At 28.0% G+C, this 18859-nt stretch overlaps 1 protein-coding gene and 2 pseudogenes across 1 annotated transcript; 2 read left to right on the top strand and 1 right to left on the bottom strand.

The window, feature by feature from the left end:
* Positions 1-1062: 1062 nt before the first annotated feature.
* Positions 1063-7318, top strand: LOC113386126 (thioredoxin domain-containing protein 11-like). The gene is given in 14 exon segments (XM_026623931.1): positions 1063-1265; positions 1347-1557; positions 1631-1696; positions 1755-1922; positions 1992-2186; positions 2252-2449; positions 2630-2676; positions 3181-3269; positions 3388-3431; positions 3433-3543; positions 4683-4934; positions 6049-6239; positions 6405-6537; positions 7115-7318. Coding segments are annotated over 14 exon segments (2031 nt in total). The 5' UTR covers positions 1063-1143.
* Positions 7319-7674: 356 nt separating this feature from the next.
* LOC113363439 lies at positions 7675-13431 on the bottom strand (annotated as a pseudogene).
* A 349-nt stretch (positions 13432-13780) lies between these two features.
* The window catches only part of LOC113386115, an 11580-nt pseudogene continuing 6501 nt past the window's right edge, over positions 13781-18859 (top strand).

The raw sequence follows: 18859 nt of genomic DNA, 5'->3' as shown, positions 1-18859 counted from the left end.
GATGTAATACATGTTGTATTCACTTTTAATTTCAATTAGAATGTTGTGAAATTTTTACATGCTGAAAGTTGAAAGATCACTTAATATCTTTTATTCATTCAAAAACGATTTGATTAAATAAATTATTGAATTTATTTGGTTTATTCAGAGAGTGATGTCAATGTTAAGTAAATTAAATAAGTAAACATTAAATTTTGAAGAAACTGCAATTCAAATTTGGTTTATTCAATGAGTGAATGTTGTTGTTCGGAAATAAATTAAATAAGTAAATATTAAATTTCGAAGAAACTTAATTTGTTCCTGTAGCAAAACGTAGTGGGAATGCGTATGTTTTCATTTCAAAATAGTTTTTATGGTAAGTTACACTATATTTTTGAGTTGTAAAGTATGTTTTTGTATATACATTATATATATATATATATATATATATATATATATATATATATATATATATACATATAATAGTAATAATACACATCCAAGACTCTACCATCTATAATTGTTTTCATGTTATTTAAGAATTGTGCTTAGTGGTCGGTTGCAAAATCATAATTGAATTTTAACATAATATTATGACATCACATTTTACTGCCATTTTGGACATCAAAAACAAGATTTTAATTACTACATTTTAAATTTTTCTGAGAGGTAAGATTATATTAATATAAGACTAAGACTTAAGTATTTAATAATTAAGTCTAAATAAGTAGACTTTATGGTTTTAATGAAAAGTGCGCAAAATACACATTATTCTCATCATCATATTCGAGAAAATAAAACTATACAAAAGGTTTCAACATTTTATGCTCATATACATACTCTTCTTTAATATATGATCAGACTCACATGCAGTTGCCACAAACTCAATCATTTAACCGTAAATCCTGCAAAATACAAATTAATTATTACATCCATTTCAAACACTGTATGCAATATTACATTAACGTAAATAAAGTTTAAATTTCGTAAGTAAATGTTTGTTCAAGTGTTGCCAACTCAAACAACTACCAACCATATCTAGTGTTTGACGTTTAAATTTTCTATAGGTTATGACGTGTAATACTTTCACATATGACAGGAGCCATTGACAGATCGGTAATCAATGTCGGTACGGGAGAGAAAAATAATTCGAACAATGTGGCAATGAACGAGGATCATTCAAAAATTAATAATCGTTATCTGCTTCTCATGAATAATTATAGAAAAGAAATATTTCTGTCTTTGCTGATAATTGTTAGAGTAGCTTTTTCAGCAATAGAAAGATCGTGAGTGGCAGACTTTTTACATTGGAGTATTATTATATTCATCTTCTACTTAGCGCTATTAATATTGAAAATTGTTGAAAGAATTCCAGTTATTTCTCCAGCACCATACTCAGGGCCATTGTTCTCCATAAATTCAAATGTGCAAGACTGGTATGGGGGTCAATTGGAAGGAGCGTTCTATAGTATTGGACATTATGAATATTCGTTTTTCATGTACTATGCTCCATGGGATGCTAAAAGTCAATATGCTGCAAAGGTAGTTAATGAAGTGGCTGATATTTTTAAAGATCGGGTATATATTTTTTGTACAATGGATATAAATTATTTTGGGGAATTCGATTAACATTACAAAATTTGTCATACAGATAAACTTTTTGGCCATAAATTGTTGGGCACCAGGTGGTGAATGTAGAGATAAGCATACAACAAAGGTGTGTCATTTATTAACAACAATATTAAGACATATTTTATGAAATTGTTTTTTACAAGGTGCAGTCTTGGCCAATTTTTTTATTAGTTAATTGTTATGGTGGTAGTATACAATACAGAGGTCCAATAAGCAAATCGCATATGACCAGATTTTTAAACACTGCAATTAACCCTCTGCACAGGATTACTAAGCCAGATGATATTGTTGATTTATTAGCACGTTATGATGTAAATAATATCAATATTTTAAATGTTATGTTTTATTATTTATATATGTTAAGTTTAATTTTCTTTAAGGCTGTTATTGTTGGGTATGTTGACTTTCAATATTTTCCAACAAGTTATGATATTTTATATAAGACTGCATTGAAATGGATAGATCATGAACCTTATAATGAAATCGGATTTGCAGTGGTTACAGGTCATTCTCGAGATAGTTTTGGTGTAAATAGTCTTCCCTCATATAGAATTTATTTGTGGAACGAAACATTGGTAATTATTTCTTCCAATTAAAAAATTTTTTACTTCATTTAAATATATCATCTAATTTTTCTTAGATCTATGAATCTGATAAAGTGCCTAATACAAATAATCTTTTCACATGGATATCATCAAATCTTCATCAAGTATCAATGTGGATAAATTTTCCTGGCGTTAAGTCAAGTACTCTTAGTCCATATTTAATGGAAGGATCTGCATTATTGTTATTTACTCCAAGAAATGCATTTAGAGAGTTTAATGATGCTTATGACATGGTAAGTGCCATTTACTTCATGGGTTTAAGTCAGAGCATAAAAATCTTAGACAGACTTTAGCTATATTGACATTCATATTCGATCTATTGTCTATTTGAGTTGAATAAATAAATAATAAGAAATTTATTTAATTATATATATATATATATATATATATATAAATATATATGTTATTTTTAGCTGAAGCATATTGGTCTGGAATATTATAATTGTAACAATGACCCTTGGTTGCTCAGTTATCAAAATATATTCAATTAACGAGAGCAAGTAAGATTAAAAAAGAAATTCGAATATATATTAATATTAAACTCAGCTTATAGGCATTGATTTTTTCTATAGAGAATCAAGAGAGGTACTATGAAAAAGTAAAATTCTGTGAAGAATTGCTTGCAAAATCAAATAATCAGATGCGAAAAAAAATGTAGTAGAAAACATAGAAGTTTCCATCACTGTTAGCAAATGGTTCAATACATCTAAAGATCCAAATAACAATGTATGTTCTGTATTGGATAAACATTGTTTTATTGAAAAATACGAAAATGAGAAACATGGCGAGCATATTTATGATAGATGCAATAAAAATGATGCTGAGAAAAAAATTATCAATAATTTTAGGTAATCTTCATGTACCATGGAATAAGTTGCTATTTACTTATGGTTGAATCGGGTTGATTATGTATGTGTGCTTGCAAATATATAGAATAAAATATTAATACAAATTTTTACTCTAGCAAGGTAGATGATTATTATAGTGCGGAAAACTTGCACAAAATTAAAGAAACAAATGAGTGTCTGCTGTTACTGGAAGCTGATTTGCAGAGTAAACCCATTTTCTTTGAGACAAATTATAATAAAGGTCAATATTAATTTACTGCAAGATAAAGTAATAAAATATGGTGTTTGTCATCGACACATAATAAACTCATCTTCATTTTCAGATGCTCCAAATATATCTGGGCTTGCTTGTCAGAACAATAGAAGTTTTATCCTTGCTGGCATTGGATTCAGAAATGTACCATTATATTGCTGAGAAAATTGGAGTACAACTCCTGGACTTGGAGAATAAAACTGTTGTTCTTATAATTGATAATGAGGTATGATCATGAAAAACAAAAGAAATTATCATATTTAAAATATTTAGAAACATTTTTCTATTTTTTTAAATTTCATTTTCAATTTATTGATAACTATATATAAGAATCAGAAAAAAACCTGATTCAAATCATGATTCGAATCAAGTATATATATATGAACAAAAAAAATCATGGATGTATTTAGTTAGTAAAATGTGATCCAAATTTATAATCAAAATTGTTAGTTTAACTAATATAACCGACAAGGTAGAAATTAACATAAACGTAAATTGCAAAAAATCAAAAAGTATATTCTGAAAATTATTAAAAATGATTTAATTTTGAAGGCGGTTAAAACATATTTTTAAATTAATTTACAATAATAGATTACCAAACAATTGTGCCAAACAATTTAAAATCTAAAACACTTAATTATTATCAAAATTTAGGATTGATATTTCACGGACAAAATCGCTCTCAGCGCTCCGTAAAATAAATAAACACGTAAGAACGACGACGCATTGTATCTGTTTCGAACTCATGTCGCTTGGAGTCATATCGCTCAAACCGCTTGAAGTCGGATTGATTCGGTTTGAGTCAAATGAAGTCGATTGAAGTCCTATCTCTCAAACCGCATGAATGATCGGAATGATTCTGTTTGAGTCATATGAAGTCTATTGAAGTCGCAATGATTTGGTTTGAGTCATATGAAGTCGATTGAAGTCTTATCGCTCAAACCGAATCATTCCGACTTCAAGTCGGATGATATTGTTGAATGCGGTTAAATTCATATAAAGCCGATTGGAGTCGGGTGATACATTTAAGCGTATTGATGTCGGGTGGCTCGCATGATTTAATTCATGATTTATTTTTTATATTTATTATTATTATTTTTTATATTCTATATTTATGAAAATTTGTGTTCATACATATTTTATCGCAGTAAATATTTCGCGGCTTGATACAAGTTGATTCGAATCAAGTAAAATCTGATTAACTTAACATTGGTATTTTAGTTGCCATTTACATGGTCCTTCATTGTACTTCAAGTTATTTAAATTCTTAGTTTAGCATATTAATATCTATTGCAGTTATACTATAATTATTAACCACAACAATACGAGTAAGGCATTATACAAACAAAGTTATGATCTTTACAGATGGAATATCAAAGCATCTTAAAAGAAAAGGTCACCCCATCAAGTGTTAAGAAATTTATTTGGGAACATAGTAATAAAGTTGAGAATCGATCATTCCGAGACAATTCAAAGACTAGTCAGTATACTCATAAATATAGTACTGAGAAAAATGTATACCAAAGTATGAAGCAATATGATAGAAATTTGGGAATAGTATCTGTTGCTGAACTGAGCTCCGAAACATTCATTCCCCAAGTGATGAATCAGAATAAGGTAAGTTTATCTCTTAAACCATGATATTTGAAATATGATATAAGTAAAATAAATAGTTTTGAAACTTTTCTGTCAAGTTCAAATTTAATTAATTGAATTAAAACAGTTTAAGCTACAGTACCCTGGCATACAAGTAATTCTTTCTGTAACCACGCTCGTGTGTCGAATCGCTCGTATCTCGATGCCATTTTTTGCATATAAATATATTGAAATGCCATTATCTCGTTCCTGCACTATGGTTTTGTTAATTTATTTGAATATTGCAAATAAATTTACTATTTAATATTGTTTTGATGATATTTAAGGCATATTTCATTGAACTACTCTCATGCATGAACTGTTGCTTTTTTTGGTTTGATATACACAAACTTATAAAGTTCAAGAAGCTGCTTATGAATTATTGTAAGGGCCTTCACTGGGGCCCCTATCAACTCCTTAAAATCCATTAAACACAGTACATTTCTATGATGTATTATGCTCTTTGCCTTTCTCATATTTTTCAATAGATTTATGCTTAATTCAAGAGACAAGTACATTTTTTTAGATCTAAGGATATAATAGTATTTAGTATTTTGTTAATGCATTAAAATCAATACAAAATTGAATTCAACATATATAACTATACAATCACTATTAACATATAATCAACATTTCAGATGTTAAAATAATTCACCATATATTTGCGTGGTTATATCATTACTACATAATTAATACTAATATATATTGGAATTAAACTATAAAATAAATTTTAAATTATAAAATAATTGACTATAATATTAGCTTCAATATTATGTTATTATATTATTATTATACTAAATAACACAATAATCTTTACATGGAAATAGAAAATCATTGCTACAACTGACGAAATTATTCATATTTTCATTTTGACATTAATATTTTTCTAAACAACTCTTACTCGCTCAAAGCTCGTATCTCGAGTTTTGCTCATCATTCGAAGATAACTAATCCCCATATGTCAGGTCACTCGTATGTCAGGGTACTCCTGTATATCAATAAATTTAATTTAATAAATAATATTGAGGACTTTTTGATTCACTCCCATATATCACTTCGTTTTCACTTAATTCAACAATTTTGATCATATTTTTAGACAGTAGTGGTGTTATACTACAGCCCATTTTGTGGATTTTGCCAGTATGCATGGCATATTTTTTTATATGTAAGTCATTTACTGAAATCGATTACTAAGATATCGTTTGTGAGAATTGATATGGATTACAATGATGTACCATGGCAACTCACCATGGATGATTTACCGACGATCACAATATTTCCGGAAAGGTATAGAAATGATAAATACATTTAAAATTTATCTGTTTATATATATATATATATTTATAAAAATATAATCGCATATATAAAAATAAGATTCTCAGTAACATAATTATATTTTATTTATTTGCTTATAGGTCTAATTAATATATTAATTTATTATAATTTTTTTAGTAAATCAGAAAGTTTGACATTTCCCCATTCTTTGGATATAACTGCTTCAAATGTTTTAAGCTTTATATTGTCTAATCTAAACAATGTTGTAAGACTGGAGGTTATGATAAAAGTTTGTATTGGGACATATAAGGTATGTATAAACACGCACACAAAATATAATATATTAGGTTGGCAACTAAGTAGGTTGGAATTCGTAATTCTAAGGCAATTAGCCATCAATATGTAAAATAGTTTTTTGATCGATCGCGCAGCTTTTATTTCGTGTACGTGAAAGATGGAAAATCAAATCGAAAATTTGTCATATTTTGCTTTTTTATTTTTGCAAAGGTAAAAAAGCATGTAAGACGATCGATTTTTATGTCTAATGTTTTGCCACATTCACCATATAGTTTTGACCTTGGAACTTCGGATTTCTTTTTGTTCTGATCTTCACAAAACTCCATGAATGGTAAACAATTCAATGATTATGATGATGTCAAATTGTATTTGATTAATTTTTTTTTTGCTAATAAAAACTAAAAGTTTTGGAATGATGATTCTAACAAATATCCACATTTACTTAGTTGTCAACCGGATATTTCTGGCAAAGTTAACCATATTTATTCATATTCACATTTTTACAAGTCATTATGATCTTCTGTACGATCTATAGTTGTACAAAAATTTCATTGGTAAAAGTTGTTTGAATAAAACGTCTTCTCTTTCAGATGTCCGATCAGCATATGACTTGTTGGTTTGAGCTTCAAAGAGAAATTCTACGGCTAATTGAAATCACATTAAAACAATGGAGAATAAGCAATAATCATTATAAATCTGTATTAGTAAGGCGACTTCAGCTACTTAAAACTTTATCATTTCTAACAAACCCTGGTGAAAAATCTCCATCTAAAATTAAAGAAATTACAAATTAATAAACCAGATAAGTTTAAACTCAAGATTTCAAAATTTAAGAAGGGTTTAAGGTAACCATTAATTTTTATCTATTTTGTATATAATAAATATTATTTTGATAAATATCTATTTCTTTAAAATACTCTCAATAATATTATTGATATAGTTTTTTAAATAATTTGTTTGCATTATACAAATTTCTTCAGATTATATTCCAACCTACTGGCAGTGGGATGTGATTATGGCAATTTAGATTATAAATATGCCTAATAAGTAAATAATTATATTATATATATATATATATACTATTGACATATGAAATCATATTAATGACAATCTATTTAAATAATCTCTCATTTTTCTCACATGACTTGTTGGGTAAAATACACTATTCAGATTACAAGAAACGACTTCTACCAACGAATTTACCAGCAACTAAAAAACAAATCTTGTATTAATTCTTTGAAAAATGTCTTTTTTAATAGATTTACTCTTGAAAATCTTACGAGCAAAATCCCGATTACCCATGGGCTTTTCGATAATATGAGATAATTGTGATATCCATTCATCTCTATCGGCTTCACTTGTGGATGATAAATTGTATGTTCTATCAGGAGTTCTTAAAGTGAAAGTGAAGTCTTGCTCTTGAACCCCATCACTCGAACCTATTCTTACACTATAGCCTTGTAACATGTTACCTGTTGTAAAATCTTTAGTTAAATTTTTAAGTAGAGCCTAAAAGGAAATTTTTAAATTCACTTATATGCAACATGTTTTAAAACAATAATAAGTGCTTACACCAAAAGCAAAGGTTATCTAGTGTATAGGTATCAACTCTGTCATATCAGCTGTTCATTAACCCTTTCCACTCGGCTGTCCTCCTGAGGAGACAACATAAGTCTAGCTTATCTCTAGGCTGACTCTTTGTCACTCGGCAGTTTGTATATACAATGACTCGTATAAATGTAAAGTGTCGAATAGAATAGATCAAGAATGAGCAACCAGCGGGCTTCATGAGGCCCTTTAAATATTTTTCTGCAATCCACCAAGCATTTCTAAATAGAATTTTATCTATTTTAACAACTTTCTCCCATCAGTAAATTAATTATAATTTATTCTTTTCTTATGATTTCTTTTTTTTTTTTTAATTATCAAATAATGTCTAGTAGTATCAAGCTTTGTCATTAATAAATGATCTAATTTTAAAAATTAAATGAGACCTGTGATTTAGAAAGGTTGCTCATTCTTATAATAAACTTATGCAGTGATAAGACCGAGGCCCTCTTTTCAAAGTTTACTATTATTTATTATTCTAGTATTTTTTAATCTTTTTAACTTCCCGTAGGGTAAGTTATAGAAATCGCAAAAAATCGAAAATGCAAATTTTTATATCTTTACCTTTAAAAGGTTTTAAACATTTTGGCATACCTTAGAAAAAATGGATATGTGTGTGTGTGCGGATACAAATTTTCGGCGACGATTTCGGGAACACTGATCAACCGATTTGAATAATACAAAAAGCATTCGATTCGTACTAATAAGGAGACGTGCCAAAGGCAGCTCTAGCCGTCCCGAAGATAAAGGGAAAAAGTGTCAAAAACGGTAACTCAGTTGTTAAGAGAACGGAGCGTCCGATTTCAATAATTCAAAAAACTTTTACTTTTATTGACAAGATCAAGAATTGATTAAATTTCTGGGATAACAGGGCCAGTGGTTTCGGAGATCCAGTGAAAAAAGTAAAAAAAACTAGTGGGGTGTATGGCATCGTGCCTTAAGGCAAATTGCTGGTACCGTAACGAAATGTTTGAGGAATACCGAATGTTTTCAAATAGATTATTATAAATATAAATATTGTAACATTGTCTAATATTATAAGAACTATATAAACTGAATTGCAAAGTTGAAATTATTTGTTATTAGAACTTTAATCAGAATTAAAAATAAAATCTGATTTATTTTCGATAAACAAAAAAAATTTTTTAAAAAAAAAAAAATTATTTGAAACAATTTTTTTTTCCAAAATCAATTATTTTGTTAAAACAAGCAAAAGTCTTTGAATCTGCATTTTTTTAACATTTAGCTATGTTATCTTCGAAATGGCTGGGCCTACTAATTGAATGTTTTTTAGATCTTTCAAATCATTTTGAAAAAATTTTTTTTCCAAAATCAATTATTTTTTAAAACAAGCAAAAGTTCTTTGAATCTGCCATTTTTTAACATTTAGCTATGTTATCTTCGAAATGGCTGGGCCTACTAATTGAATGTTTTTTAGATCTTTCAAATCATTTTGAAACAATTTTTTTTCCAAAATCAATTATTTTGTTAGAACAGCAAAAAGTTCTTTGAATCTGCCATTTTTTTAACATTTAGCTATGTTATCTTCGAAATGGCTGGGCCTACTAATTGAATGTTTTTAGATCTTTCAAATCGGATACTCCGTTCTCTCAAAAACTCGATTTCTATTTTCTGCACTCCTTGCTCTTTATTTCCGTAACTGTTGGACCTGCCTTTGTCAAAAACTAATCAGCACATCTCCCTATCAATAGGAATCGAATGTTTTTTGAACCATTCAAATAGGTTGATCCGTGCGCCCGAAAACGTGACCGAAAAATTGTATCCATACATACTACAACAACACACACACACACACACCAGTCTGGGTATGTCGGACTAAATACCGCCCTGGTATAATACCGACTAAAACCTCCCTTTTCCAGTCTGGGATGCATAAAGGCATTTCCTTCACTATACAAAAAAAAACACACACACATCCATTTTTTCTCATTTATGCCAAAATGTTCAGAAACCTTCAAAATGTCGAAAAGTGTAAAAATTTTCAATTCCGATTTTTGGGCGACTACAATAACTTACACTACGGCAGCCAAAAATGATCATTAGACATATGCACATCAAATTATCAGATATTTTATGGAGATTTTAATAATGATTATCAATTTTCTTTCTATTTCTATGGGCGGCGCTTACGCGCTTCGATATTTTATCTCTATGCAGCTAAAACAGTGCAGCTAAAGCAGTAATTTTTTAAAAAATTAATCTTTAAAAAAAAATGGCACTGGAAGCTTCTGCAACTTGCCTTAAGGCACGATGCCAAACACCACTAGTTTTATTATATAATTTTTTCTTGTAAATATGGTAAAACGATTGACAAACTTGTAAAGCAAAATTTTAATCACAAAAGACAGATATATATAAAACGATATATGTATTACACTTTTCTGTGGAATGAGAAAAAACTATCACAACACTAAGTAATTATAACGACACTGAAATCAACCCGCTTTGTCTATTGGAAGTTGCTTTAAAATAAATTTAGATATTATTGTACATGTACGTTCTTCAATGCCCACAAATTCATATAAATCAAATTGCATACATATACAATAATATCAAGTTTACAGCGCAGATACGTTTTCGTCAGACCACGAGTCGCTGGTGATTGTTTTTGAATCAGTGCCGAGCGGTAAGGGTTAATAGATGTACATACAAAAATATTTTTCACAAACCAATAAAAATTTCGCCTTTAGGATGAGCATCAAACATATCATCATGATACATAAGTTTTCGACCATCTAAAGTAAACCATCGCTTTTTATATGAATCAGATACTTTAGGGCCAGTTTTCCATAACCAGCCTTCTTTAAGGAAATCATCAGTTAAATGTTCAAGCAGATCGTTCTCCCTCATACTTGGAAAAGCAATCTCTAATCTATGCAACTTTGCACATCTTATAGCTGTGTACCTTGAAATTAATTATCTCAATTAATTATGATTTACATATTTATCAATTGATTAATTCTTATTGATAAATCATATTTACCAGTTAATCAAAACTTCTGAATCGTTGTGGTAAACATATATGTGGCGAGTTGTTTCATCTTTCATGAACGATATTTGCATAGAATTATTATGATTGAATTTTTGAGGGGCTAGCGCTACGTTGATTTCTGATATGCGTAAAATTGCTTTGGGATCTTTATGTTCTTTTATGTAGTATCTTAGTGTGTCATCTTGTTCGTTAAGCACAAATTTTCTTGGATGATACCTTTGATTTGAAATTATATTATAAAAAGAAGTCAAAATCAGCAAAAAAAAAGTAATATGAAATATTCAATTCAAACGTTTTAATAGTAAGTGCATATACCAAAGTGGTACCCTGACTTACGACTTAATATACGAGTGTTTTAAGATACGAGTCGCCACTTGAGCGATTTGTTGCTTCGACATACGAAAAATTTCATTATTTGTAACAATGATTATCCTACTATAGAAAAACTTTGCTGTTTTATTACAGTTCATTATGTTATAGTTAGTAATTTCAATTACATATAAATTGTAATATCAATTATTATAATTTTTGAAATTTTAACTATACATTATACTGTGGGAAATCGAGCAAGCTGGAGATTGGAGAGAAAACAAAATCACTTGTCATTTTTCATATCATGAAATTTTATAATCAATAAATTGTTTATATTTTTATACAAATGGAGTTTATATTTTATATACATAACTATTTTCCATAATACCATTATAATAATTGTATAGTTATATATGTTGAGTTCCATTTTTTTTCATACAAAATATTATGTACTTTTATATTCACGTGTCCAAAGGGCCAAGTCTCTTGAATTAAAGTGTGAAATTATTGTACGAGTAAAATATGAGAATGTACAAGCGTAACACATCACAGATATGCACTGTGTTTAAACAGGCGGAGTTCATAATGGCTAAAACTATAGCTAAGGGCCTTACAATAATTCATAAGCAGATTTCTGAACTCTAAAAGTTTGTGGATCAATATCACTCCAGAAAAGTTGCAATAATTGGAGCATGGTATTTGTTCAATGAAACTTCTCTAACTCATTTTGCAATATCATGAATGACAGCAAAAACAAATAGTAAATTTTTTTTTAATATTAAAAAACTTTAACAAAACCCAAAGTGCTAGAGCGAATGAATGGCATCATATGGGGAAAACTGCTTTGAGATATGAGCAATTTGACATACAAGCGTGGTTTACAAATTAAACTCTTATGTCGGGGTACCACTAAATGAAAAAACAAATAGAAAATTATTTATATAATTTATGAACCTATCATAGAAATATAATAATAAAACAACTTTTTATCATCCTTCCCTTTCTTCATCAAAATTCCACTCATTTGTCCGATATATATTGTACTGGTGATTGTGAAGTAAATTCTTTTCTCAAATACTTGGCTTTGATCCATTGTTCTATTAAAATACTTTAAGAAAAATATATCTCATATTTCTTGTTTTAGTGAAGTAGATAATGCAATACATACTAAGGACTATTAATTCCAGGTCTCCTGTAAAATATTGGTACAAGTTCTTCATATTTTTGTTGAGCAGCAAAATTACCTATTTCGCTGATATGTTTCACTTGACTGTCTTCCCATCTATCTAATTTTAAGTGTTTCACTTTACTAATGTGAGCTCCAAGAGCTCTGTGTATCCCAGCGCATCGAGTGCATATAAATATACCTATATTGTAGGATGACCATTCTGGATCTGTATATACAGACATATTATAAATAATCTGGCATGATATGAATATAATTTTGTACACATACTAGGTGTGCGGCAATCTGCACATACACCATTGCCATCTTTTTTAAGCAGCTCTTGAAGCACTTTTTCATTAGGATCCGTCATTATTTCATAAGAAAAACATGTCAATAATCTTTACTCAGAAAAATTTTATAACTATATGCCAAGTTAGAATGGAACAGATATTCTTCACTTTTTGCTTGCAACCATAACATGAAGTGGCATGTGAATTATGTAGATAAATAAAAAAGGGATTAATTTAATGAATATCTTTTCTGTACATGATACTTCATATAAAAATCTCGATTTTTGTGAGATTTGCTTGTGTGTTGAAATATTTAGAAGGCCGTTCTCCTTACACATGACATTTCAACATCATAATGACGTCAACTGTTTTGATTGGTTTTGATGTAGCTCTCGAGCTCTCGTCATTTCTTTAAAATCTATTAATTAGTTATTTAGTTAGATTAATTCATAATTACTAAATTAAAAGGGTTATTTATCACACGCAGCTAAATCTACAAAGTTGTCATCCTCAAAAAACACCAACACAAATATTCCTGGTGTATGAAACTTTGCTTTCGGCCCGGTGTGGGTGTCATTACTATATTTTACAGTATAATTTATTGTCGTAAGAGGGTGCTTATGTCCCAAATAATATTTTGTATGAATTAATTTGACAGTTGCATTTGTAACGGTTAATTAAAGTAAAAGTTGTTTTTAGCAAATCAGTTTTTTTATTTTCAAGTGGCTGATAATTGTGCGTACAATAAATACAAAAAGAACTTTTTGTAGTTCAACAATTAGTCTGAACATTTATTATATTTAAAATTTTGTTGCCATTGAAAATCAATTTTTCCATCGTTTTGTATATACTTTATATATGAACAATGGATCCTAAAGAAATAGACCTACTTATCTTAAAACCACCAGACCAATTTGAATTTCCTTTTCCACCATATGAAATTCAAAAAGATTTATGAAAACACTGTATGAAACTTTAGAATTAGGACAGTTGGGTATCTTTGAAAGCCCCACTGGTACGGGAAAGTCATTGAGTATAGCTTGTGCCTCTTTACAATGGTTAAAAGGTATAAATTTCCTTTTTTATTATTTTATTTTGCCTTGCTTTTTATTGCTGAATTTGATTAAAAATCTGCGTATTAAACATTTTGATGTTTTATATATCATGTTACTTTATCATTAGTATGACATTATACTCCTTATTTTATACTTCAAAAACATGCTTTAAATATTTTTATTGCATGTTTAATTTGTTATTACTCATGTTTCTAAACTAGTTGCAGATGTAATAATTATGTCATTGCAGATCACGAGGAAAGAAAAGTCAAAGCACTAATAAAAAAAATTGAGCAAATTAATATTAAAAAGGATGAAGTTTCTGTTAAAGAAGATGACTGGATAAATGAACAATATCAAATAAAATTATATAATGATGAAATATGTAAAGTTGAACAAAAACTAAATGATATAGAAACTTATAAAGATCGAATGAATAAAAAACATAAGAAGAAAAAAGCAAGATCTGTTATAGTCATAACATCATCGATAAAAAGGTAGTTTGATTTCAAATTTTTATGCTCTTATTAAAATAATATATTTTGATTATAGTATTTAATAATTTTTAACTTTATAGTTATGGGACATTTGTACTTATAAATAAAATATAACTTAAGAGTCTTATGTTCATGTGTCATGAAATTATTTTCATTAAATGTTTTGAAAATGTGTGTTTTATGTAATTTCATATTAGTGCATTCTCTTTATGATCACATTACAAAGTGGCTTTACGTTTTAGACATGATTTGATATGGCACAAATAAATATCTGTAATACAATGGTTTTGCTTGTAAGAGTACCTTCATAATACAATTTAGTGGATAAAATATTTATAGTCAAAGTTAATAGTTTTTAGTTCAAAATATGATATTTCATGGTTTCTAAAATCATGTAAATAATAGTAATGTACTATTTACCAATATTTTTTAGTCTACCCAGAATGTGTCAGATGATTTGGAATTAGATGAAGATGAATACATATTAAATGATACTGAAAGTGTTGTCGAAGATGATTTGCAGGATGAAAAATTAAAAAATACACAAACACAGGTATATATATATTCTGAACCAATATTATTATAGAGCTAACCCAATTATTTCTTGTGATTATTATAATAGTGTTCTTATATATGATACAGTTATTTCATATTTTAGATAATATTTGCGTCACGAACTCATTCTCAATTATCACAAATAGTTGCAGAAATAAGTAAAAGTCCACACAGTGATATTAGAGTAGTCACATTGGCTTCCAGACAAAGTTATTGCTTGAATTCCTCTGTTCGAGCCCTAAAACATAACACAGCTATAAATGAAAAGTAAATATTTATCAAAAAAATTATTTTGTGTATATTTATATATTAGTATAAATAAAGTGTATGAGAATTCTGTGATGAATAATATATAACCATGATTAAATAACATATTTTGTCTTTGTAGGTGTTTAGATTTACAAAAAGGTAAAAGTTCAGAAACAACAAGGGCAGATGAATTTCAAAAACCTATTAAAAAAAAGAAAGTTCGAACAGAAAAATGCTGTGCATTCAAAAATTCAAATAATGTATCTGAATTAACAGATTTTATTTTATCTGATATAGTAGATGTTGAAGATTTAATCAAAGAGGGTAAATCGTTAAATGCATGCCCATACTATGCGAGTAGAAATGCATTGGAAGACGCCCAATTTATAGCAGTACCTTATCAAACATTGTTAAGCAAACGCACAAGAGAAATTAGTGGTATTAACATTGAGAATAATGTTATTATTATTGATGAAGCTCATAATTTACTGGATACAATAACCAATATTCATAGTTCTATTTTTACATTTGAACAAGCTACTCTAGCATTGGCAATTCTTCGTGCATATCAAAAAAAATATGGTATAAGATTGAGTGATAGAAATTATTTACTACTTTCACAACTAATATTTGTAACAAAACAAATAGTTAAAATTACTGACAAAATTGAAAGTAGTACAATGTATACAACCATTGAATTTGTTTTATTTGGAGAGTTTGAAAATATAAATCTGTTACCAATTGTTAATTTTGCGATAGTAACAATTTTGTACAAAAAGTTGCCGGTGGTTTAGTTATATATATATATATATATATATATTAGTTATTTATATATATAGATTGATAGATATATATATATAGTATAGTCGGGATATATACATATAATATTATATATATATATATATTATATACCTACATATATGAAATTTCATTTTAAGATAATGTTCCTTCCAGTTTATATCAGTTTTTTTCTTTTAGGATAATGCTCGACACTATTCAGATTGAAATAAACAATTTAGATAAAATAGTAGATAAGAAATTAACAACAGGTGTCAAAGCACTTTAAAGCAAATTCAAGATAATAAATCAAAAAAGTCAACAGATATTGTGGAGAAAGAAAACATTCCATCGGATAAGTCAAAAGACTCTACTTTATCACCAGTGAGTTGCCTATATGCATTGCAAGCGTTTTTAACTTCTTTGACAGAGAAATATGAAGATGGAAAAGTTTTAGTATCCAAAGTTAGTGATCCTTCAAGATGTTTTATAAAATATTTAGTTCTGAATCCAAGAATACATTTTCAAGATTTTGTAAAAAAAGCAAGATCGGTAAGTTTAATTGTATATAATATTTTTAATTGATTTTATTTTTATTGGTGTAATCTTTTAGGTGATTGTTGCTGGAGGAACTATGCAACCATTTGATGATTTTAGCTTGCAATTATTTGGAACAGAAGAAATAACTCGGGTGAATATATTTTCTTGTGGTCATGTTGTACCAGAAGAAAGTCTTTGTCCAATTATAATGACGAAAGGACCATCTGGAAAAGATCTCCTATTTAATTATTCAAATAGATGTAGTGCGGAATTGGTGAGTAAAATGCTGAAATATTATTTTATTTTAATATTTTTTGTCATTTTGTTGAGTCATACTTATAAATATAAAAATATTTGTACAGTGAGTATGAATGTGTGTGAGATCAAATGAAAGATTAAAATATGTGTCATTCAGCACTATGTTCAGATTATAATTATTTACCAAGTAGACCGGCACAAACCACCTGTTGAATTTGTTCAAAAGTTTATGTCTGGTGATAATGATAAGTGTATTAAAAGCAATTTTTGTTTATTATGATTGATATCTTGTATAAAAGAATATTAGAATAATTAATATTCAATCTAATTCAGAATTGAAGCCATGGCATTGTTTATTATTTTATTTTGTTTGTTTTTACCTCATTTAACAAGATGCTTGCTGCATGATGATAAAGTTTAGCATCAAGACATATATATTGAATATTTTTGATAATTATGATATTTTCTTTGTCAAATTCGTTGAAATATGTTTCAAAATCAAACAAATTTCTCGACACACTAAACTAAAGACTAAAATATGGCGAAATTACATTTATTAAACATAATTTTTTTATAATGTATTCAGTCAATTGCAAAATTCACACAATATAGTTGCATTTGTTATATCACAATATAATTATACTACATAAAAGTTTTTGGAATAGCTTTTTTATTATATTTTTTAATTTGAACTACTGAACTATATAATTATTGTTCAGTAATTACGATTTAAAATAATGAGAAAAATATTTACTCTTGTACTGTTTTATCAACACATTTCATGCGAAATTAGCCGTATTAAAAATTGTTAGTAATAGTGCATATTGCTCATAATTGTTAGTTCATATGAAAAATTTTGGCTTACACATTGTACTGTGACACTAGTATGTGAATAATTTTTCTTTTCGGATTTTGTTTTGAAAATCATAAATAAAGCAAATCATACAGTGTTTTTTCACCATTTGTAATGAAATTAATTAATTATTTAGAAGAATTCGACGAGTGTTTGCATATCATTATTTAAAAAAAAAAATCCTGTAATTTCAATATCATAAATCATAAATGAATTAATATAATTTTAACATATGTATTTTATGGTCTGACTGTTTTATAATAATACAAATAAATATGTTTTAAGTTTATGTGGCGCGTGCTTTAAAAAATACTATAAATCTGTGTCAATAAAATTGTTGTTTCCTCAAAATTGTAGAACTTAGAAAACTATTAAAAGTTTATAGAAAATTTAAAGAAAAATCATACTTTTTCAATGATAATTAATTTTGTTATTTTTATACATATTTGCCGACAAAATTTAAAGTTACATTATTCATAAATATAGTTGTTAATAAAAATTAAATTATATTTACTGTTCAAGATTACTGGTGAAATTATATTTTCAAACCAGTTTTTGTTTTCATTTCAGATGCAAGATCTGTCAATGATAATACAAAATATATGCAGCTTGGTTCCTGGTGGAATTGTTTGCTTTTTCCGTCTTACGAGTATGAGCAACAAGTATACGATTCTTTTAAGAAAAATCAAACAATAGACAATATTGTGAAAAGAAAATTAATTTCCGTGAACCTAAAAAATCTGGTGAAGTAGATAGTATTTACAAAACTATAGCAAATGTATTAAACAGGCTAAAAATAAAAAATCCAACATAACCGGTGCCTTAATGTGGGCGTTGTAGGCGGTAAGATTAGTGAGGGTTTGAACTTCAGCGACGATTTATTTAGGTCGTTGCGTTATTGTTGTAGGTGTTCCTTATCCTAATAAGACTAGTTTAGAATTGAAAGAAAAAATATCATTTTTAAATACTCATTTTCAAAAATAAAGTGGTGATATATATTATGAAATTTGTGTTTCAAAGCGTCAATCAGTGCATCGGCAGAGCCATAGGCACATAAAACGATTACGCGGCTATTGTTTTGGTTGACGAACGCTATGCTCAACCAACTAATTATAAGAAACTATCTAATTGGATACAAAGTTCCTTAAAAATGCCTTCAA

The sequence above is a fragment of the Ctenocephalides felis genome, unplaced genomic scaffold, assembly GCF_003426905.1.
Source record: "Ctenocephalides felis isolate EL2017-DRISC unplaced genomic scaffold, ASM342690v1 CF-g0.4_SCAFFOLD_00845, whole genome shotgun sequence".
Lineage (NCBI taxonomy): Eukaryota > Metazoa > Arthropoda > Insecta > Siphonaptera > Pulicidae > Ctenocephalides > Ctenocephalides felis.
The sequence above is the reverse complement of the archived record's forward strand: the minus strand, read 5'-3'. Positions and strand labels throughout refer to the sequence as shown.